At 41.4% G+C, this 25,103-nt stretch overlaps 2 protein-coding genes across 10 annotated transcripts in view; one reads left to right on the top strand and one right to left on the bottom strand.

The window, feature by feature from the left end:
* fars2 (phenylalanyl-tRNA synthetase 2, mitochondrial) overlaps positions 1–9,712 on the bottom strand; it is a 34,038-nt gene extending 24,326 nt beyond the window's left edge. Inside the window, exons 1-3 of one of the 9 annotated variants that reach the window (XM_061965017.2) lie at positions 9,584–9,712; positions 5,455–5,603; positions 33–154 (exon numbers count right to left, since the gene is read on the bottom strand). The gene's annotated coding sequence lies outside the window, so the exon portion shown is untranslated. Of the gene's footprint in view, positions 1–32; positions 155–5,454; positions 5,604–9,410; positions 9,552–9,583 lie in introns of those variants that run through there. The other 8 variants (XM_061965018.2, XM_061965019.2, XM_061965021.2 and 5 more) reach the window with 8 other exon arrangements.
* Positions 9,713–9,796: 84 nt separating this feature from the next.
* Positions 9,797–24,685, top strand: lyrm4 (LYR motif containing 4). The gene is made up of 3 exons (XM_061965026.2): positions 9,797–9,943; positions 18,450–18,570; positions 24,469–24,685. The coding sequence occupies exons 1-3, from the start codon at positions 9,855–9,857 to the stop codon at positions 24,514–24,516; spliced, it is 258 nt and encodes an 85-aa protein (XP_061821010.1). The 5' UTR covers positions 9,797–9,854; the 3' UTR covers positions 24,517–24,685.
* The last annotated feature ends 418 nt before the right edge of the window (positions 24,686–25,103 follow it).

The following is a 25,103-nucleotide window of genomic DNA, read 5'->3' as shown; positions in this document are numbered from 1 at the left end:
GAATGACCCCTACAAGCTGGGAAACAACTGACCCGTCATAAAATCCAAGAATGGAAACTCAGCAGAATGTTGCTGAGGGTAGAATAAAACTGCTGTGTAAAAGGTCAGGTCATCTGGGATGTACGACTCAGCGTCATCATTTGGCTGAAGATGACTGCAGGAAAGGTCACAAAAGTCCAATGCGGGACACTTTTAGACTGCGGACTTTCTGACATCAAAACATGCAAATGAACGAGGCGACTGTCGCCATAGCGATGACGCTCTCAGCATCAAGCTGCTTGGGGCGTTCCCATGACAACAACGCGTGCCCTTGGACAAAGGAAATAAGTTATGAGAAGTGACTCACAACAAACACGAACAGATGGACACACACGTGAAGATTTAGCGCGGATCACTCGCGTCTGCAGCCGCCTGCGGCTAAAACAGTTAGCGTACTGGTCAAGGTTGTTTCATTTGCCACGACCGTCTGCTACTTCTCACTCATTTCGGCAGGAAGACGAGCAGCGTGTGGCCTTAAAGCAGGAAATACCAGGAAAAACAAAACAAAACAAACAAAGTGGAATAAAAAAGCAAAGAGGTGAAAAATAACGAGAAAACGTTGCAATGGTGACTCTGAAAAAACTATGCTGCCATGCAGGCTGTTAATTACTTTAAAGCTGTCATTGCTCAAAAAATGATGAATCAAAATCAATGTTATGAATTATTTACCTAGACAAGGCTCAAATTACTTCAAATCAAGAATTCCACTTTGAAATATGTTGTTGAGGAAAATATTGCATATTTTGTGTGTTTGCAGTATGCAAAACAAGTTTTTTGGGGCAAATGCAGAGGATCATTTCACCGCACTTAGTGTGTGTGTGTGACAATCATTGGCACTTTTACTTTTTTTAACTTTAGTCCAGACCTGTCTCCCTTTGAAAATGTGTGGCACATTATGAAGCCTAAAATACCACAACGGAAACCCCAGACTGTTAAACAACTTACGCTGTACATCAAGCAAGAATGGGAAAGAATTCCACCTGAAAAGATTCAAAAATGTGTCTCCTCAGTTCCCAAACGTTTACTGAGTGTTGTTAAAAGGAAAGGCCATGTAACACAGTGGTAAAAATGCCCCTGTGCCAACTTTTTTGCAATGTGTTGCTGCCATTAAATTCTAAGTTAATGATTATTTGGAAAAAAATTTTTTTTCTCAGTTGGAACATTAAATATCTTGTCTTTGCAGTCTTCCATCCATCCATTTTCTACCGCTTATTCCCTTTGGGGTTGCGGGGGGCGCTGGAGCCTATCTCAGCTACAATCGGGCGGAAGGCGGGGTACACCCCGGACAAGTCGCCACCTCATCGCAGGGCCAACACAGATAGACAACATTCACACTCACATCCACACACTAGGGCCAATTTAGTGTTGCCAATCAACTTATCCCCAGGTGCATGTCTTTGGAGGTGGGAGGAAGCCGGAGTACCCGGAGGGAACCCACGCAGTCACGGGGAGAACATACAAACTCCACACAGAAAGATCCCGAGCCCGGGATTGAACCCAAGACTACTCAGGACCTTCGTATTGTGAGGCAGATGCACTAACCCCTCTGCCACCGTGAAGCCCCGTCTTTGCAGTCTTATTTATATATATTAGTTGAAAAGGATTTGCAAATCATTGTCTTCTGTTTCGGATCGTGAGATCGACAGGCGGATCGGTGCGGCGTCTTCAGTAATGCGGATACTGTATCGATCCGTTGTGGTGAAGAAGGAGCTGAGCCGGAAGGCAAAGCTCTCAATTTACCGGTCGATCTACGTTCCCATCCTCATCTATGGTCATGAGCTTTGGGTTATGACCGAAAGGACAAGATCACGGGTACAAGCGGCCGAAATTAACTTCCTCCGCCCTTAGAGATAGGGTGAGAAGCTCTGTCATCCGGGAGGAGCTCAAAGTAAGGCCACTGCTCCTCCACATAGAGAGGAGCCAGATGAGGTGTTTCGGGCACGTCCGACCGGCAGGACGCCACGGGGAAGACCCAGGACACGTTGGGAAGACTATGTCTCCCGGCTGGCCTGGGAACGCCTCGGGATCCCCCGGGAGGAGCTGGACGAAGTGACTAGGGAGAGGGAAGTCTGGGCTTCCTTGCTTAGGCTGCTGCCCCCGCGACCCGACCTTGGATAAGCGGAAGAAGATGGATGTATTCTGTTTTTATTTACCATTTACACAACGTGCCAACTTCGCTGGTTTTGGGTTTTGTAAATACAAGACTCATTTTGTTGAAGCTGTCTTTTGCCATCAATCCGTTTGTTTATCTCTTTTTCACACCTGCCATCAGATGTTACTGTGACGCCGAGGTATTTGAATTGATCCACTTGTTTTTATTTTCTTGTTGTTGCATGTGATGTTACGTGCAGGTGGATGTGGTTTCTTGGAAATTGTCATACATTCAGCATTGTTGAGGTTTAGAGCCAGTCCGTTTGCTTCACTGTGGGCTACTACTGTGTTCAGGATGTTCTGTAGTTTTTCTTCAGAGTCTGCCACGAGCACAGTGTCATCTGCATATCTGAGATTGTTAACATAAATTCCTCCAATTTTACACCATCTTGATGATTGATGTTGCGTAAGATCATTTCACTGTGGGTGTTAAACAGATCAGGAGATAGTACACAACCTTGTCGAACAGCCCTTTGAATGGCTTTGAATTGACTATTCGGACTGCTGCTTCTTGTTCCCAGTACAAATTTGATCATTTTATTATTTAATAATCCTCAGGTCTTTCCCATCAATATCCAGCTCATTCAAGATTTTGAAAATGTTTTTATGTTTTACTTTATGGAATGCTTTGGAATAGTCTATAAAACACAGGTATAAGTCCGCTTGCACTTCTATTACCATACGGAGTGTGAATATAGCATTTCTGGTGCCCTGTTCCGGGAGAAATCCGAATTGCGTGGCCGAAAGCTCTGTATCTTATTCCATGCGCTTGCCATCAGTACTCGAAGAATAATATGACTCATAAGGCTTATCAATCTTTGTTGATCACTATCTGTGGTTCCTGGTTTCTTTGGCAGACTAATGAAAATAGATTTTTTCATATCTGATGGAATTTGCCCGTCGTCGTAAATGATGTTAATCAGTTTTGTCAGCTTTGATGTTCCAATTTCTTCGAGTGCTTCTATGACTTTAATTGGAATTTTGTCTCTTCCTACCTCTTTACCATGTTTAATTTTGGACATGACATGTTTCACTTCATCTTTTGTTATGGGTGGGCCTTCCATGTTTTTTCTTATAGTTGGAGGTGGGTCTCTGTTGTCACGGAATAAATCTTCAATATACTCTGACCATCTTGACAGAATGTCTTTCTTCCATTAGTACGTTGCCTTCCTTTGATTTGATGCATGCTGACTTTGATGGGCCTTGCGTCCCCTTGAATTCTTTGATCTTTTGGTGCATGTACTTGCTATCAGTGTTGTGTTGTGTTGTTCTATGTCTTCGCATTGAGTTTATTCAGACTTCTTTAGCCATTTTGCATTTCTTCTTTATAAGCGTATCCAGTTTGTTGTACTCACTTTTCTTTTGTTTTGATACTCTCCGCGTGTCTTAATATATCGAATAATTTCTTAAGTCATCCATTTTTTGAGTGGTTTACATTTAGTAACAGGAACAAGTTTTTCTGTGGTTCGGATTATATATTCTTGCATCTTTTTCCATCTGTCTTCCGCATTTTTAAATGTGTATAACATTTCAAATTAGTTTGACACTGATGATTATTTTGAAGCTCTTGGTCCTGTTTTAAAAAATTTGGTACAGCAGATTTGGAGTTTTTTTTATATTTTTGGATGTTTTTGAGTCTAATTTTCATGACTGCTTTAACTGGGACGTGATAACTACCACAGTCTACTCCTGGCATGGACTTTGAGTCTAGGCTTGAGTTTTTATATCGCTCTTCAATTAATATAACATATACTTAGTTTCGAACTCTATCACCAGGTCTTTTCCATGTTCAGCATCTCCTTGGATGGTTCTGAAACCAAGTGTTGCTGATGATGAATTTGTTTTTTGATACCATTCTACCAATTTTTCACCGCGTTCATTGATCTCGCCAATTCCAAAAGGGCCAACAATATTTTGGATTTGTTATTTACCAACGTTTGCTTTGAAGTCTCCCATTATAATCTTGATGTGATTTAAGTTGGCTTTTTGCTCTTTCAAGGTCTTCATAGAATTTCTCAATCTCTGCCTCTTCTTGGTCTGCTGTTGGTGCATAAACTTGTATGAGACCAATGTCAAAGTGTGTTCCTCTAAGTTTAACAACAAGTACTCTGTCTGTAACTGCCCAGAAGCCTTTCAATGCCTTCGAACATTCGGGATCCAAAATGACTCCAACTCCTCTTTGGTGTTTCTCTCCTCCAAACAAACATAAAACAATTATAAAAACGTATATTCGATGTATAGATCTGAAGTTGGTCTAGAGACTTAAGCATTAAAAGTAGAAAAAAAAATGAAGACTTATTTTTAACACTTTTATGAGTGGGGATCCCCAAATATTTTAGTGGGATTTTTTTTTAAACTATTATTGCTCAAAAAATAATAATGAAGTAAAATCAATGTCATGAATTAATGACCTATTTAAGGCTCTAATTACTTCACATCAAATATTCCACTTTGAAAATCTTTTTGGGGATAATGTTGCATATTTTCTGTTTTTACCATTAAAAACAGTTTTGTTTTTTTACAAAAAGGGCATAAAACATGAACATTTTAAAATATTACCTTTTTATCGACAGCTAGACCTAAAGTTGATCTAGAGATTTAAACGAATATTAAAAATGTTATAATAATAAATTACTTATGACTTTATCATTTTTCATGACTGAGATTCTTCCAGGTCCCCGGGACCAAACTTAAGGGGGGCCCCTCAAGGTTTAACAAAATCTACATATTGTATTGGTTTTGAAAATAAAACATAACAAAATGGCCCCCTTGGATTTTTCAGTGTGCCGCCCTCAGTAGAAAAAGTTTGGACACCCTTGCTTTAAGGAGATCATTAAAAAATTTGGAGGCAGAGCGTAATATTGTTAAAAATGTACAGTGGTACTGGGTTAGTTTTTGCCTCATCCTTCACTTAAAGAAGAATGCATCAAGAATGTGTGAAGCATGCACTACCGACCTGATAAGACCTAAGTCCTAAAGGGAAAGAGATGATAGAGTATTATCTGCTCACAGATGCACACTGCAGTCACACGCAGGATTCTCACAGGAATTAGGCAAAAATACAACCTTATCTACTGAATATACAAGTTTGAGGTTTATGCGCATTTCTACAACTTGTGCACACTCTTGTTGTTGTTATCCACTATTCAAAAGCACAAACAACGTTTAGTCTCCGGCCGATGTTTAGTCCTTAAGCAAGGACCCAGAACATGAAAGTAGAATTGATGGCCATATTCAATGGAACCCACGCCTTTGCCTTTGTACCTCTTTGAAGGGATTACCCACTTGAAGGTGTCACCGAGAGTCCACTGGTGCGAGTGACAAGCTGCAGTGGAGGTGCATAACACTTGACTGCTTCTGGCTCAATCAGTCAGGATCACAGGTTGGAGCATTCCAGTGAGCAGAACCTTGATCTACCAAGCAGAAAGGCAACATGAAATTAGGTAAAGTAAGTGTAATGCTTCTCATTGCAGAAATTAAAACTTTTGAATTGTCCAGTAGTATTGCCAAAACATTTGATCGAAAAACACTATTTTTACACCAAGAAACAACAGAGAAGTGGTTAAACCCAGTGACGTCATTACTAGGCTGTCAAACAATAGGAAGTCAATAATAATAACATGCATCCAGAGACTGTTTACCACCTGTTTTGGACTTGTGAAAGCACTCGATCACTTTGGCAAGGCATCTGTCGCTTCATCCTGGACAATATTCATGACAAATTTGTGCTTTGTTTTAAAGATGTGCTATTGGGATTTACACTGTATGAAAAAACAATTTAAAAGGAATTTTACCTTTGCAACCTCATTATACTATTGGCTAAGTTTTATATTCATTAATGTAAGTTTCTCAATACCCGACCTGTTTTGTGTGCCTTTAAAAAAAGATATAGAACTCTACGTTAAAACACTCTCTAACTCTAACAACCAAAAAGATGATGCTGTGTTCTAAATTTAAATAATTTACTGAACTTGAGTGAGCCTATGGCTTTACACTTTGTATATATATATATATATATATATATATATATATATATATATATATATATATATATATATATATCCATCCATTATCCGAGGTCGGGTCGCGGGGTCAGCAGCCTAAGCAGAGAAACCCAGACTTCCCTCTCCCCAGCCACTTCGTCCAGCTCCTCCCGGGGGATCCCGAGGCATTCCCAGGCCAGCCGAGAGACATAGTCTTCCCAACGTGTCCTGGGTCTTCCCAGTGGCCTCCTACCGGTCCGACGTGCCCTAAAGGCGTTCGGGTGGCATCCTGACCAGATGCCCGAACCACCTCATCTGGCTCCTCTCGATGTGGAGGAGCACCGGCTTTACTCTTGAGTTCCTCCCGGATGACAGAGCTTCTCACCCTATCTCTAAGGGAGAACCCCGCCACCCGGCGGAGGAAACTCATTTTGGCCGCTTGTACCCGTGATCTTATCCTTTCGGTCATAACCCAAAGCTCATGACCATAGGTGAGGATGGGAACGTAGATCGACCGGTAAATTGAGAGCTTTGCCTTCCGGCTCAGCTCCTTCTTCACCACAACGGATCGATACAGCGTCCGCATTACTGAAGACGCCGCACCGATCCGCCTGTCGATCTCACGATCCACTCTTCCCTCACTCGTGAACAAGACTCCGAGGTACTTGAACTCCTCCACTTGGGGCAAGATCTCCTCCCCAACCTGGAGATGGCACTCCACCCACACATATACATATACATATATACCGTATTTTTCGGAGTATAAGTCGCTCCGGAGTATAAGTCGCACCGGCCGAAAATGCATAATAAAGAAGGAAAAACATATATAAGTCGCACTGGAGTATAAGTCGCATTTTTTGGGGACATTTATTTGATAAAACCCAACACCAAGAATAGACATTTGAAAGGCAATTTACCATAAATAAAGAATAGTGAACAACAGGCTGAATAAGTGTACGTTATATGAGGCATAAATAACCAACTGAGAACGTGCCTGGTATGTTAACGTAACATATTATGGTAAGACTCATTCAAATAACTATAACATATAGAACATGCTATACGTTTACCAAACAATCTGTCACTCCTAATCGCTAAATCCCATGAAATCTTATACGTCTAGTCTCTTACGTAAATGAGCTAAATAATATTATTTGATATTTTACGCTAATTTGTTAATAATTTCACACATAAGTTGCTCCTGAGTATAAGTCGCACCCCCGGCCAAACTATGAAAAAAACTGCGACTTATAGTCCGAAAAATACGGTATATATATATATATATATATATATATATATATATATATATATATATATATATATATATATATATATATATGTCTTAATAAGGTTATCCAAAAAATAGTGCTCGATACCGTAGTAGAGCGCAATATATGTATGTGTGGGAAAAAAAAATCACAAGACTATTTCATCTCTACAGGCCTGTTTCATGAGGGGGGGTTCCCTCAATCATCAGGAGATTTTAATGGGAGCATTCACATACCATGGTTTATATAGGGCACAGAGTGGGTGGGTACAGGCTGGCGTAGGGGCGTGGTGATTGGCTCATGTGTTACCTAGGAGGTGTTTCCGTCTGTGGCGGCATGCTGTTACAATTTCGCTGCGCTTGTTGAGGGATGACAGGTCTGGACGGTAAATAATAAACAGTTTCTCTTTCAGTTTCTCCCAACTAACATTGGACACAAATTCCTCAATCTGATTGACAAACACTTTCCCAAAGACAACACCCTAAGAAAAGTATTCAACAAGAACAACATTAAATTGAGCTACAGCTGTATGAACAATATACGACAAATTATCTCAAACCACAACAAAACAATTGCAAATGAGCCGTCGACCCCCGGACAGAGCGACTCCGAAACCAACAAAGGCTGCAACTGTCGAAAGAAACCTGATTGCCCTCTCAACGGGGGGTGCTTACAAACATCAGTTGTCTACCAATCTAAGGTAACACGCAAGGACATTAACACATCCGACACATATGTAGGATTAACCGAGGGAGAGTTCAAAACCAGATGGAACAATCACAAGGCTTCTTTCAGGAACCAAAACCTGCGGAATACCACAGAACTCAGCAAACACATTTGGGACCTCAAAGACAATAATGTTGAATATTCAATAACATGGCAAATTCTTGCATCCAGCACACCTTACAATAGTGGTAATAAAAGATGCAACCTATGCTTGAAAGAGAAACTGTTTATTATTTACCGTCCAGATCTGTCATCCCTCAACAAGCGCAGCGAAATTGTAACAGCATGCCGCCACAGACGGAAACACCTCCTAGGTAACACATGAGCCAATCACCACGCCCCTACGCCAGCCTGTACCCACCCACTCTGTGCCCTATATAAACCATGGTATGTGAATGCTCCCATTAAAATCTCCTGATGATTGAGGGAACCCCCCCCTCATGAAACAGGCCTGTAGAGATGAAATAGTCTTGTGATTTTTTTTCCCACACATACATATACATATATATATATATATATATATATATATATCATGAATAAATTTAAGTGGACCCCGACTTAAACAAGTTGAAAAACTTATTCGGGTGTCACCATTTAGTGGTCAATTGTACGGAATATGTACTTCAATCAATCAATCAATCAATGTTTATTTATATAGCCCTAAATCACAAGTGTCTCAAAGGGCTGCACAAGCCACAACGACATCCTCGGTACAGAGCCCACATAAGGGCAAGGAAAAACTCACCCCAGTGGGACATCGATGTGAATGACTATGAGAAACCTTGGAGAGGACCGCATATGTGGGTAACCCACCCCCCCTCTAGGGGAGACCGAATGCAATGGATGTCAAGTGGGTCTAACATAATAATACTTCACTGTGCAACCTACTAATAAAAGTCTCAATATATATATATATATATATATATATATATATATATATATATATATATATATATATATATATATATACATATATATATATATCATTCTATTTTAGTTACTTAATTGAGTTTACCACCCCCTGGCGCTGTTTTGTACTGTTTTTGATTATTATTATTTCTTGATTGTTTGTAAATGTTGCAGTTTATAAATAAAGGTTTATCAAATTAAAAAATAAAATAAAATAAAAAGTCAATAATAATCCTCTTTTGAGGTAGACTGTTTGCCTCGATTCAAAAGATTTGTATTGTCATTTGCTGTCCTTCATACAGTTTCTCGCAAGATCTTTTGCCTCGAAACTTACCAATAACAAAGGACGATTAGAGGGGAAATAAAAGGTTGAGGTGATCAAAATGCAGGCAGTGCAATGTGTTGATATAACGCGCATCAATCGTCCATGTTTTCATACAAGAAAAACACACAATTGGTGCTAAAACGGTTTGTGTTTAGAGAACTAAATTAGCATGGATAGCTTACCTTCAGCCACTGTACGGCATTGGGCTGTATTTTAGTAGCCATAAATGTGCCTGTCCAATTTGTCATACAAAGTACAATTTATCATAAGCTGCTACCATTGTAGCCATATAAAACAGATCGCGTTAAGAGGGAAATCTAAAATTACGTGGAACAAAAAGCGCACAGACGGGAAATAAGAGTCACATAACTATCAATTGTGAACAGGCGCTCTTTGGGCTCACATGTAAGCGGGGTCTTGAGCCGAGCTGAAGCCAGGAGTGCCGTTAGCAACATGATGGCGGCGTCGTCCAGTGCGCAGGTGTTATCGCTCTATCGGATGCTCTTAAGAGAAAGCAGCAACTTCAACTCGTACAATTACAGGCAAGTGATGCACGTCAAGAAATGACAATCTTTTCACTGGTTCATTTAACCGTTCAGCGAGCTCTGTGATATATGCTAATGTAGCCGGTGTGTTTGTCTCTGACGTCACTGAATCCACATTGTTATTTAACATGTTAAATTATGGAACATTTTCTTTCTTGGTATATTGACGCATAACTATATTTTATGTCTACTAAACCCCCTTTTAATACATCAATTAGTGTATAGTATAATACCCTAATTGTCTCTCTTTAAATTACACAGTCGTGCAAATGTTTCTACGGAAGCTGTATTAATTGTCCATCAACATGTTCCAGTTAAAACGTTTGTGTTAATATAATAATAAATGAGCGATTTGTGTTAGTACAATAATGAGTGTGTTTATATTTGACCCCTGGGGACAAATGCAGTTTTTTTAATTGAATACTAGTCTAACTCAGTGGTTCTCAACCTTTTTTCAGTGATGTACCCCCTGTGAACATTTTTTAAATTCAAGTACCCCCTAATACGAGCAAAGCATTTTTGGTTGAAAAAAAAAGAGATAAAGAAGTAAAATACAGCACTATGTCATCAGTTTCTGATTTATTAAATTGTATAACAGCGCAAAGTATTGCTCATTTGTAGTGGTCTTTCTTGAACTATTTGGAAAAAAAGATATAAAAATAACTGAAAACTTGTTGAAAAATAAACAAGTGATTCAATTATAAATAAAGATTTCTACACATAGAAGTAATCATCAACTTAAAGTGACCTCTTTGGGGATTGCAATAGAGATTCATGAACTTAATTCTAAACATTTCTTCACAAAAAAGAAATCTTTAACATCAATATTTATGGAACATGTCCACAAAAAATCTATCTGTCAACACCTAATATAATCTTTAACATCAATATTTATGGAACATGTCCACAAAAAATCTATCTGTCAACACCGAATATTGCATTGTTGCATTTCTTTTAACATCTCACGTACCCCTTGGCATACCTTCAAGTACCCCCAGGGGTACACGTACCCCCATTTGAGAACCACTGGTCTAACTCACCCTTAAGTGAGTCGTTAATTGGCTTACTTCAATTCATTTCATTGGTTTTACTTTCAGTTTCACTTCCTTTTAGTTTGTTAATCCCTAGTAATCCCTCTAGCTCAGTGGTTCTTACCCTTGTTGGAGGTACCGAACCCCACCAGTTTCATATGCCTATTCACCGAACCCGAACCGTAATCATAAAATGATGTTATTATATTAAAGAAATACTAATAAAGATATATTTTACAAACGGAAAGTTACAGGAATGGACACATGATTCCATGTTTACATCTCATTGTGCAACATGTGAATGTTTTAGTGGGAACTAAATGCGATATCTGAAAGGGGTACACATTATTTCCAAAACAGGACCCCCGCCCAGACATATAATACTAGTACACAGCTCATGAAAAACAATATGTTATAGTCAGTGTAAGTAAGCCAAAACACTTATATTTGAAAATAATCTCATGGAAATGAATGCTGTCTTTTGATTACAATAATAAAACATTGAACTTGTTATTTAGTCAGGTTTGGAACTGGTGTGCTGCAGGTGCACGTCTGGCGTCGCTCACATGTGCTCCACTGAATGCTCAAGGAGTTTTTGGGTTTGCACATATGGAAAATTAGAGGGATCATTGTTTGGGGGTATCCATAATACGCCGACAGGGAGAAGTTTTTGTTTACACGATGAGTCGGGCGTGTCTTGACCTCCGCGGCGGATGCTCTGCCGAAGCCCCGAGGCCGACTCACCGAACCCCTAGGGTTCGATCAAACCCAGGTTAAGAACCACTGGTATAGCTGTACAGTTACTGCCACAGCATTTTTGCCCAGATAAGAAACTCACAAAGGCACCACATTCAGTGTTAAAGAGAGATTCAACAGGAGATCGTAACACTAATGCACTTGTTGATTGTCAAGAGATGACCTGAATGTGTCAAGACGTCGCTGCAGGCTCTGAAACGGCAGCTGACGCCGGCGCCGGCAGAACCTCCTGCAAGTCGCGGCGGAGATGTTTGCTGAGTCTGAGAGAAGAGGAGATGGAAATAAGAGCAGACGAGAGATGAAACTTTGATGAATCTCTGCAAGAGAAAGTGCTTTAGTGCAGCTCCTCTGAGTCGCAGGGAAGACGAAACAACAACAAATGTTTGTCGGATCAGAATCTGGCCGGAAGGTTCCCCCCCAATGTCAAATAATGTAAAAAAAGAGTTTTCTTTTTATCTCCTTCTCATCTCGCTCTGTCTTCTTTCCCTCCGTCTTATAAAACACATTTGCTCGTCATCCCTCCATCATGTCCTTGTACGCCGCTCGTGTTTAACGACGGCTCGTAAATCCGATCCATCGCTGCTTTACTGGCTCGGCCTTAAATCCTAAATGAGCAGCACGCACGCACACAAATAAAAAGAGTGAAAGTGAAACTTCTCAAGGTGGCAGAGGATCTGCCAGCTGTGCCACATGCAGCCCTGCCCCATCAAGAGGACGAATGCAGGCCAGTAATTGGTTTCCCCCCCAGAACTTGACATGTATTCACAAAACAACATCATTAGAGTCCTGGCCTGTCCTAACAGGAGGTGGACCACAACGTTGTGTACACTCCCTCTCCTGGCCGACTATCGGTTTATTGATCTCCAGCGTGGTGTTTTCTGTCCACAAGCCTCACAAATCAAATTAGCGCTGACAGAGCCCAGTCGCTCAGACTCGGGCGACCTACGCCTGAGACCCGCGCCCCTCAGCTGTCAACTTGCAGTAATTTGGCCGTGAAGTCCATCCAGTTGAGTTTGGATCAGAATCACTTTATCATTTGTGACTTTATTCCATCTCAGCTTGTTGTTTTTATTTTTGTTGTACAGCTTCTGTTTAGGCTTGTGTTCTTCAGTTTAAAAAAAAAAGTCTGCTATAATGTATAAAACTAGTTTTTAATGACGTTCTACAGTAATATGATTCCCTAGTGCCTGTTTATGACCGCAAACTTGAGAAAAATCTTTCATCCCTTTGATTATTCACTCCACTTTTAAAGGAAGAGGCGCTCAAATGCTTGCTTTTGAAGTTGCGTCTTCATGATATCATGAAAGTAAAATAAACAAACTTCTCCCATCGACATGATACTGCGTCTGACCGGCCCCAAGTAGGCTTCGCTAAACATCTTAAAATAAGCAGCGGCATGGGACTTGAAGGTTTGATTGTTTTGTTTTTTTGTTGCGATGAGGCTATTTCTTCTCAAAAAGAGGGGGAGCTTGTGTGACCCCAGGGAAGGATAGGATAGAATAGTATAGACTTTATCCCACAATGGGGAAATTATGTGGTTGCGGTGCAGATACAAAAATAAGGTAAAAACACAAAGTACATAAAATACATTAAAAGAGCACAGAGCTGATGCGACCAGTTTCCACTTTAGCGGTGCTATTTCTCCACATAGCGACAAAAGTCAAACACGGGGAAAAAAATGAAAATGAGCAATAAATAATACATCCATCCATCCATCCATCTTCTTCCGCTTATCCAAGGTCGGGTCGCGGGGGCAGCAGCCTAAGCAGGGAAGCCCAGACTTCCCTCTCCCCAGCCACTTCGTCCAGCTCTTCCTGTGGGATCCCGAGGCGTTCCCAGGCCAGCCGGGAGACATAGTCTTCCCAACGTGTCCTGGGTCTTCCCGGTGGCCTCCTACCGGTCGGACGTGCCCTAAACACCTCCCTAGGGAGGCGTTCGGGTGGCATCCTGACCAGATGCCCGAACCACCTCATCTGGCCCCTCTCGATGTGGAGGAGCAGCGGCTTTACTTTGAGCTCCTCCCGAATGGCAGAGCTTCTCACCCTATCTCTAAGGGAGAGCCCCGCCACCCGGCGGAGGAAACTCATTTCGGCGGCTTGTACCCGTGATCTTGTCCTTTCGGTCATAACCCAAAGCTCATGACCATAGGTGAGGATGGGAACGTAGATCGACCGGTAAATTGAGAGCTTTGCCTTCCGGCTCAGCTCCTTCTTCACCACAACAGATCGATACAGCGTCCGCATTATTGAAGACGCCGCACCGATCCGCCTGTCGATCTCACGATCCACTCTTCCCTCACTCGTGAACTCCGAGGTACTTGATCTCCTCCACTTGGGGCAAGATCTCCTCCCCAACCCGGAGATGGCACTCCACCCTTTTCCGGGCGAGAACCATGGACTCGGACTTGGAGGTGCTGATTCTCATCCCAGTCGCTTCACACTCGGCTGCGAACCGATCCACTGAGAGCTGAAGATCCTGGCCAGATGAAGCCATCAGGACCACATCATCTGCAAAAAGCAGAGACCTAATCCTGCAGCCACCAAACCAGATCCCCTCAACGCCTTGACTGCGCCTAGAAATTCTGTCCATAAAAGTTATGAACAGAATCGGTGACAAAGGGCAGCCTTGGCGGAGTCCAACCCTCACTGGAAACGTGTCCGACTTACTACCGACAATGCGGACCAAGCTCTGGCACTGATCATACAGGGAGCGGACTGCCACAATCAGACAGTCCGATACCCCATACTCTCTGAGCACTCCCCACAGGACTTCCCGAGGGACACGGTCGAATGCCTTCTCCAAGTCCACAAAACACATGTAGACTGGTTGGGCAAACTCCCATGCACCTTCAAGGACCCTGCCGAGAGTAAAGAGCTGGTCCACAGTTCCACGACCAGGACGAAAACCACACTGTTCCTCCTGAATCCGAGGTTCGACTATCCGGCGTAAATAATACATATTGTGCACATATGATTCCACCATGCTTAGACAAACAAAACAAAAACACTGCTGTGGTCTCTGCTGTGCTCCACGCCATCATCTGCTGGGGTGCAGGGCTGCACTGACAGAGAATGGGACAGACCAAACAAAGCAACCAAGAGAGCCAACCGTATCCTAGGCTGCCCACTAGCTCTCGGTCAATGTCCAGTCCGCATGGATGAGCGAGAGTCCGTCTAGGGAGACCGAAGTGTCCAATACATGCTCGTTTAGCCAGAGCTCCGTGAAGCTTGTCCATCTCGACGCTCAACGTTAGTTCACATCTTCCCCGGTCTCTCCAGGCGGACTCCTGTGTGGCAGAGAGCCAGCCACCGTCTCCGGTGCAAAAATAGCCATGGTCAAAAGGCTCCCTGGAGGCAGATCTAAAAGTTCCCACGAAAGTGCAAACCCCTTGTTGCGTAGTCCTGAAGGCGCTCGAACTAAACAGCAAAAAACCTGTGAAAACAAGCGGGGAACATCAACAACACAAAGGAGGAAAGACAAGAGCAGAGAGCTCCTGCAACCAGCAGCCATTACAGCGGCACTATCTTGGGGGGAAAAACCCATGCTTTATCAGTATGATGCTGCAAAACCTGCTTGGAAAAGCTGTGCACTACAAAACCTGCTCATGGTAGCTAATAAGCCTGACTTCCTTATTTTGATAAAAAGAAAAAATCAGCAAATCGTTTTATTCATCTTTATGTTGTAGGTTGAAGTGTTTTATTTAGTGCGCTCCTGAGTCAATGTTGCTGATCATTTTGCAACTATAATTATTATTTACTGTGTTTATTTAATTTAATTTTGTCAGTAACAAATGGTTTAAGTCGGTCAAAACATGTTGAGTTTAAATAAGAATTAAACATTTTTTTTATTTTGCACTTTAAATCTTTTATGTTACAGACTAAAAACAATGTCCATAAAGTTATTCTTCTGTTGTAAGTTGCTCTATATTTCTTTTCTTTTAATGTTAATAAATAGAGATGTCCGATAAAAGGACGATAAATGCTTTTAAATGTAATATCGGAAATTATCGGTATCGTTTTTTTTAATTATTGGTATTGTTTTTTTTGTTTTTTGTTTTTTTATTAAATCAACATAGAAAACACAAGATACACTTACAATTAGTGCACCAACCCAAAAAACCTTCCTCCTCCACTCATTCACACAAAAGGGTTGTTTCTTTCTGTTATTAATATTCTGGTTCCTACATTATATATCAATATATATCAATACAGTCTGTAAGGGATACAGTCCAAAAGCACACATGATTGTGCGTGCTGCTGGTCCACTAATAGTACTAACCTTTAACAGTTAATTTTACACATTTCCATTAATTACTAGTTTCTATGTAACTGTTTTTATATTGTTTTACTTTCTTTTTTATTCAAGAAAATGTTTTTAATTTATTTATCTTATTTTATTTTATTTTTTAAAAATGACCTTATCTTCACCATACCTGGTTGTCCAAATTCGGCATAATAATGTGTTAATTCCACGAATGTATATATCGGTATCGGTTGATATTGGTATCGGTAATTAAAGAGTTGGACAATATCGGGATATCGGCAAAAAGCCATTATCGGACATCCCTATTAATAAGGAAATAATGTTATGCAGAGGTGTACTTACAACAGTTTTCTAGACAAATGATACGGCAGAGAGTGAGGGGGAGGGGCAAATGTTTTCTTCTTCTGGGCGGGTGGGTAAGGGGCCGTAACAGAAAATAATTGAAAAGCACTAGACCAAGGCCAACCTGGCATAATGTTGCTATTAAAAATGAATATATTGTTAGCATGTAGCTAACATAGGTATGCTAGGGTTACTAATGTTTGTGTCCTCCTGCCCCACTCCTTAATGTTATCTTGTTGTATGTGATGTATGGCAGTGTCTCTTAACCATTGTTGGGTCGCGAGCGCCCCATAGAGAAACGCCACAAAAAAAAAATCTGTTTTTCAGCTGTGGCACATATAGGCTGCAGCGGTACTCGGTTGTAACACACTTTCCCACCACTAATGACAGTATTTAACAAACTGAAGTCTGGAGCTAAAGTCATAGAGGTTTTTTAAAAGCGCAACAATTATGACTAAAGTTGTAAAACTTTATTTTTATTTGCACTTTAATTTGATTGACAGTTTAAGAAAATATATTATTATTTATTATGAATTCAGTTAGAATTTATTTATTTTAGCACTGCGTAATTGTATGTTCATTTATTCTCTTTTTATGCCGTATATTTGATTAGTATTTATTTTTTGGTTGTTATCTTTTTAGGTTCATCCTGTTACAGTAAACTGTAAGTTGGTTATATATAGTTATTAAAAAAGTTATTACAATCAGAAGTAGAGATGTCCGATAATGGCTTTTTTGCCGATATCGTCCAACTCTTAATTACCGATTCTGATATCAACCGATACCGATATATACAGTCGTGGAATTAACACATTATTATGCCTAATTTTGTTGTGATGCCCCGCTGGATGCATTAAACAGTGTGACAAGGTTTTCCAAAATAAATCAACTCAAGTTATGGAAAAAAAATGCTAACATGGCACTGCCATATTTATTATTGAAGTCACAAAGTGCATTATTTTTTTTAACATGCCTCAAAACAGCAGCTTGGAATTTGGGACATGCTCTCCCTGAGAGAGCATGAGGAGGTTGAGGGGGGGGGGGGGTATATTGTAGCGTCCCGGAAGAGTTAGTGCTGCAAGGGGTTCTGGGTATTTGTTCTGTTGTGTTTATATTGTGTTCTCCTGAAATGTGTTTGTCATTCTTGTTTGGTGTGGGTTCACAGTGTGGTGCATATTTGTAACAGTGTTAAAGTTGTTTATACGGCCACCCTCAGTGTGACCTGTATGGCTGTTGACCAAGTATGAATTGCATTCACTTGAGTGTGTGTGTGTGAAAAGCCGCAGATATTATGTGACTGGGCCGGCACACAAAGGAGTGCCTTTTAAGGTTTATTGACGCTCTGTACTTCTTCCTACGTCCGTGTACACAGCCGCGTTTTAAAAAGTCATACATTTTACTTCTTGAAACCGATACCGATAATTTCCGATATTACATTTTAAAGCATTTATTGGCCGATATTATCGGACATCTCTAATCAGATGTAAGCTTACAAACTCAGTGTTAATATTTGAGTGGGCCTCGGGCGCCCCTGTAGTGTAAGAGTTGGGCCCCGAGCCCAAAAAGGTTAAGAACCCCTGATGTATGGCATCTGTTACGTGTATATGTAACAAGTGAGTAATAACATTCACATAAAATGGCATGTAAGTAGCTGGGCTCACTAAAAGAAGTGTAAAGTCAAGCAGCAAGGCTATTTTTGGACAACACATTTCCAAGACACTATTTTGGGACTTGTAATGTGACTTTGTTGCTCACATGACAATAAAGTGTGTTCATTGTCACTGAGTAGGTCCACTACTAGTGGCCTAGTGGTTAGAGTGTCCGCCCTGAGATCGGTAGGTTGTGAGTTCAAACCCCGGCCGAGTCATACCAAAGACTATAAAAATGGGACCCATTACCTCCCTGCTAGGCACTCAGCATCAAGGGTTGGAATTGGGGGTTAAATCACCAAAATGATTCCCGGGCGCGGCACCGCTGCTGCCCACTGCTCCCCTCACCTCCCAGGGGGTGATCAAGGGGATGGGTCAAATGCAGAGGACAAATTTCACCACACCTAGTGTGTGTGTGACAATCATTGGTACTTTAACTTTACTTTCACTTGTGTGTTGCAGGACCTATGCACTGCGGAGGGTGCGCGATGCCTTCAGGGCCAACAGGAAAGTAGATGACCCCAAAAGAGTGGAGACGCTGGTGTTGGACGGCTGGCAGTCGCTGGCACTGATAAAGAGACAGGTGATGGCCACACTCGTCTCACACGGCCGCCCCACTCCCGCTTTGAGTTCCCTCATGAGGTCGTTGGTTCTAGTCCTCGTCGCCGCCTTTTTGTGTGTGTATTGTTGTAACTCGGTAAGGGAGTAAAGATGATGGATTGCAGCCGCAGATCTAAATCAGCAAGTTGTGTTTAATGAGCAGAGGAAGCGCGTCTGTGTTTAACAACAAGTCTTTAAAGGGGGTGAGAAGCAGGGAGGAAGAGGAGGATTGCAGAGGCGGTTTGATGGATAGATTCACTCACAGGTTGTCTGCCTGCTGCCACTAGTGCAGCGTGTGTGTGTGTGTGTGTGTGTGTGTGTGTGTGTGTGTGTGTGTGTGTGTGTGGCCATTAGTGCTGCTTAATGTCACCCCGGTGTCACTCAGCCTTGGTTTCCATTCTGTCATTCCGGGTTACTCCGACAGAATGCCAGTCAGGCGACAGTAAATCTCTCCAGGGGAGTTTTTACCTGTCAGGTGCATTGCCAAGCGAGGCCCAGCCAACGGCGCCCCTGCTGGCTGCACCCGAGTAGCGCGCTCCACAGCGTCTTTTCATCAACAGCCAATCTATTGTTACGGCCGCACATGTGTACTTTTGCTGCGGCGTGGTCGTGAAATCGCCCCTCAGTGATGATGCACTCTGCGCTTTTGGGAATGCCGCGCAGACGAAAGTAGGACAACACCCTGCGTGAACGCCTGCGTCACCTCCTCCTCCTGCCCCCTCTCATTTGCCTCACCCTAAGCCCCGCCCCCTTTTGTGCTCCCCCGCCTGTGTTCGTCCTCCCTCGTTCAATCAGTGGAAATCCGCAGCCCCCGTCTACCCGCCTTCCTGCCTGCATCTCCTGGAAACTGTGCATCCTCAAGGCTGCTGCTGCTACACAACACCGTAACAGCCAAGATTATAACCCCTGTGTTCTTTCTTTTTTTTTAATACCCTTGCTCTTTGATAGTTGATCTGTGTGTGTCAGGTGACCTTTCTCCCGGTGACCAGGTGTCGGTCTGATCTTTGTCCGTGTGCAAGAAAATGAAGTGAACACGCACCTGCCAGTCCCCTCTTAATGAATTACATTGTTCATTAATTACAATTACCAGGGTTGGCCCTGCCTGTCTAGTGAGACGGTGCAAAATATGAGACAGCAGCGGAGGAAAAATAATAATTGAGGTGTGTGTTGACGTTAAAGGTCAAGACACAGACAAATCGGTGACGCTCACAGGCAGACGGCGGCGGTATCGCTTTCACACGAGTTGTAGTTTCCTGCCGCGGAATCTCCTTTTTCATACGGGATCTCGTCTCCGCCATGTTGGGAGAAGACCTTTTATTTAATATATATATATATATATGACGGTGAGGTTTGGGGGGCTGTGTTAGATGACGTCATCTAATTTGCATATTTACCCGTGGACACATAACTGACGCAAATTAAGGGAAATTCCCTCCCTTCCTCAACTCGGACGAGTTTCATTATAATGTGTTCATGACTACGTTTACTCTGCAGGCCAAAGTGGCCAAATTGGATTTTTTTTTCAAACCGATTTTCTCCAGCTGACTGTTGACACTGCAAGTAAAATGTGATTTTTATCAGACTCCAGTGTAAACGCGCATGTGGCCCCAATCTGTCCTCTACGTCAGTGGTCCCCAACCACCGGGCCGGTACCGGTCCGTGGATCGATTGGTACCGGGCCGCACAAGAATTAAAAAATTTATTTTTTTTTTTTATTTTTTTTATAAAAGATAATAATTTTTTTTTTTTATTAAATCAACATAAAAAACACAAGATACACATACAATTAGTGCACCAACCCAAAAAACCTCCCTCCCCCATTTACACTCATTCACACTCATTCGCACAAAAGGATTGTTTCTTTCTGTTATTAATATTTGTGGTTCTTACATTATATATCAATATATATCAATACAGTCTGCAGGGATAAGTCCGTAAGCACACATGATTGTATTTTTTTATGACAAAAAAAAACATTTTTTAAATCCCCCCCAACACTTGGTCCGTGGGACAAATTTTCAAGCGTTGATCGGTCCGCAGTTACAAAAAGGTTGGGGACCACTGCTCTACGTCAGTGTTTTTCAACCTCTTTTTGAGCCAAGGCACATTTTTTTCATTGAAAAAATCGGAGGCACACCACCAACAGAACTCATTAAAAAATGAAACTCAGCAGCCGATATTGATAGCAAAAAGTTGTTGTCGCAATTGTTGGATATGACTTTAAACCATAACCAAGCATGCATCAGTATAGCTCTTGTCTCAAAGTAGGTGTACTGTCACCACCTGTCACATCACGCTGTTTTTGTGGCTGTTTTCCTGTGTAGTGTTTTAGTTCTTGTCTTGCGCTCCTATTTTGGTGGCTTTTTCTCTTTATTTGGTATTTTCCTGTAGCAGTTTCATGTCTTCCTTTGACCGCTATTCCCCACACCTGCTTTGTTTTAGCCATCAATAATATTTCAGTTGTTTTTATCCTTCTTTGCGGGGACATTGTTGATTGTCATGTCATGTTCGGATGTACTTTGCGGACGCCGTCCTCTGCTCCACAGTAAGTCTTTGCTGTCGTCCAGCATTCTGTTTTTGTTTACTTTGTAGCCAGTTCAGTTCTAGTTTCATTCTGCATAGCCTTCCCTAAGCTTCAATGCCTTGTCTTAGGGGGACCCACCTTTTGTTATTTTTGGTTTAAACATTAGATACCTTTTTACCTTCACACTGCCTCCCTATGTTTCCGACATCTACAAAGCAATTAGCTACCTGCTGCCACCTACTGATATGGAAGAGTATAACGTGGTAAGTCTGCCGATCTCCAGCAACGGCACATTTGCGGATTCTAATTACAGGTTTGCAAAAAAATATTTTTAACCCAAATTGGTGAAATTTGAAAGGGACGGCGTGGCGCAGTGGAAGAATGGCCGTGCGCGACCCGAGGGTCCCTGGTTCAATCCCCACCTAGTACCAACCTCGTCATGTCCGTTGTGTCCTGAGCAAGACACTTCACCCTTGCTCCTGATGGGTGCTGGTAGCGCCTTGCATGGCAGCTCCCTCCATCAGTGTGTGAATGTGTGTGTGAATGGGTAAATGTGGAAGTAGTGTCAAAGCGCTTTGAGTACCTTGAAGGTAGAAAAGCGCTATACAAGTACAACCCATTTATCATTTATTTATTTATCATAAATTAGATCTCCCACGGCACACCAGACTGTATCTCACGGTACACTAGTGTGCTGCGGCACAGTGGTTGAAAAACACTGCTCGACGTCACTTGCATGCGCAGTGCGATAAAGTCAAAACAAATGAAGTTGACCGGGAGGAAGTCGCTACTACTAAAAAATAAAATAAAAGTCGCCACACCTTTTAAAAATGAATGTTTTTTCATGTGAAAATAAATGAAAGTAATATAATGTATGAATGGATGTATATAGTATAATATATTTGGGAGGGGGCAGCACGGGGGTTAGTGCATGTAGAGGCAGGGATTTGTTTCTCACTTGTCACCTGGGATAGTGGGTGTGGCTACGGGTGTGTGGGCGGAGTGAAGAGTGCTACAGATCATAACGTCAGAAAGATTGGAAGGGTCAGTTTCAAAGTAAAACGGTTTCAAAATAAGAGTCTCTACCTATTTGAACATCAATCATTTTATTATAATTATGGCGGTCAAGATGAATTTCCGGTGGGCCGCCACTCTGAAATAAAAGAAGGGGGGAAACAGCAACAATAATGTTGTTTTCGACCGAGGAGAACAGCCTTTGAGAAAAGATTGTGCCTCCGGAAAAAGAGGAGAGGGACCAGAGCACTCTAAACGGGCCTTCTAAGGCCTGTGAATAATGAATGAGGAGGCTTTAGAAAACACACACAGGACGTTCAAACACTTAAAAGTGCAGCGTCGAGGATGGAGCAGGCGCGTTCCAACACGTTTGGAGGCTGACACAGGAAGTCCAAGTTGAGTAGAAGACGTGTAAATGCGTCAAACACAAACGGAAACCATACTTTTAGTACTTTTGCATATATATATTCTAAATATATATAGACTCTGTGACACAAACTTTGGACTCCCGTCATCCTCACATTTAACATCTCCTTCTTGGATGAAGTTTAAAGTGCATCAAGAACATCAAAAGTTATTAGAGCAGCAGGGTTGGCAGACAGGAAGTGAGAGGGCAGATGTGCTGAAGGAGAGAACTGATGGAGATAGTCCAGCCGCAGCAATTTACATGAAGGCCACGCCTCCTCCTTGCCGATTGGTCCAGAGGGCCACACTCCTACGGCACACGCTGGCCAATCAGGACGTCTCTCACACACCCTCCACGCACAAGCCAGATGAAGTCACCATCAGTGACTTGTTGGTGCATGTCGCCCTCTGGTGGCGATGTGGCGCCATTAGCCTCTGGAGGAATAGCTTCTGACTATAAGAAAATAAGTTAAAAAAATAGATCATGGATTATATAATATTATATAATATAATATATTATATTATATTATATAATAAAACCGCAAAATATAAAGAAAATCTTTTTTTATATATATATATAAATCGTTATAATGCTGTAATGCATATTTGTCCATCTTAAATACACTTGATGTTAAGCCTGAAATTAGCATCAGTGTCGACCATTGATTGATTGAAATGTTTATTAGTAGATTGTACAGTACAATACATATTCCATACAATTGACCACTAAATGGTAACACCAGAATAAGTTTTTCAACTTGTTTAAGTCGGGTTCCACGTTAATCAATTCATGGTAAAGGACACCAGGGGTGTCCAAAGTGTGGCCCTCGGGCCATTTGCGGCCCGCAGCTAATTTTTTAACTGCCCGCGGCACATTCTGAAAATACTATTTATATTAAAAAATTAAAAAATAAAATATATATATATATAAATAAATATATATATATATATGTATATATATATATAAATACATACACATATATATATATATATGTATATGTATATATATATGTATATTTTAAAAAAAAGTTATTCAAATCATTATTGTTAAAATTTATTGACTTATTCAAGGCTCCAATTACTTCACATCAAAAATTCCACTTTTTGGGGAAATATTTTTGTTGTTGTCTTTACCATATGTAAAACAAAGTTTTCTTTGACACAAAGGGAATGAAACAAACAAACTTAAGAAAAAAAAGAAAAAAACTTCCAATCTACAGACAGATCTGAAGTTAAAAGTAAAAAAAAAAACACTTTTATGAGTTTTGGATCCCCAAGAATTTTGGTTGGATTTTTTTTTAACTGTCAATGCTCCAAAAATATTAATGAATACATGTTATCAATGAATGACCTATTGTGTTATTTTTCAATTACTCAAATATTCTACTTAGATTTTTTTTGTGGGGAAAATATTGCATATATTGTGTTTTTACCATTAGAAGGGGGTTTTGACGAAAACGGCATAAAACATTAAAAACATTAAAACAATTTATATTGACAGATAGACCTGAAGTTAAGCGTTGAATAACAAAAAAAAAAATATATGACTTATTTTGAGAAAAAAAAATATGACTGGGACACTTCCAGGTCCCTGGGACCAAACTAGAAGGGAGCCCTCAAAGTAAAAATATATTTATTGAATTGGATTTGCAAATGAAAAATATCAAAATCTCCCCTGCATGCTTTAATTTTTCAGTGTGTGGCCCTCAGCAAAAAAGGTATGAACACATCTGGTTTGGACTCAGCAGTTTGTGCAGCACACACTTGACCATAATTGGCCCTTGCATTTGAACACATTGGGTAATATTGACACAGTGACATGCCGCCTGGAAACACACACCGTACACAAACAAAGTGGGTAAATAATAAGTAATAAAGTCACACGAAATGCCAAAATGACAAACATCCGACCAATGAAACATTGGCGCTGTCTTGCAGGTGACCATTGGCAGCATGTTCCAGACCCAGAAGACGGTGGTGGAGTAGCATGCAGGTGGAGGATGGGGACGTGACATCACAGCCAATCAGCACTTCCTGGTTCTGAGGTGGGAGGGGCCTTGTGGGAGTGTACTCGGGAGGGCTCAGAAGATCCATTGTGAATGTTGTATATTATTTAAAGTCTAAACAAATAAAATCAGTGACACAAGTGAAAAGATCAGAAGGTTCCTATGGCTTTATTCAGGCAGGGAACCAACAAATGATGTTGCTGTCATGTAACTTCTTCCTCTGCAGCAACATTGTCGCAGTGAAGAAAGGGAGGGGCGCTCAGGTAAAGGTTTAGCAGGGCGAAGGTAAAGCAGGTGATTGACCGTGCAGCTTGCATCTTTGCTAATAATAGACCAGTGTGTTAGCTTAGGGGCGAGCGTGCCGGTCCCCTTTGCACACAAACACTTATGTTTGTCAGCCCCCGTGCACGTTGTTGTCTGTTAGGACCATGTTGATCAGGGACTACAAGTACCCTTCAAGAGTTTGTGTTAGTTTGGTGCCGTTGGGAGCCAGCAACATTTGCAGTGTTTTTTTAAACGTTGTTTGCACTCTGCTTTCACAGTCGTCACTTTCAAGGGAATTGTGCT

The sequence above is a fragment of the Nerophis lumbriciformis genome, linkage group LG07 (genome assembly GCF_033978685.3).
Source record: "Nerophis lumbriciformis linkage group LG07, RoL_Nlum_v2.1, whole genome shotgun sequence".
NCBI classification, from domain to species: domain Eukaryota; kingdom Metazoa; phylum Chordata; class Actinopteri; order Syngnathiformes; family Syngnathidae; genus Nerophis; species Nerophis lumbriciformis.
This window is presented reverse-complemented; position numbering and strand designations above follow the sequence as displayed.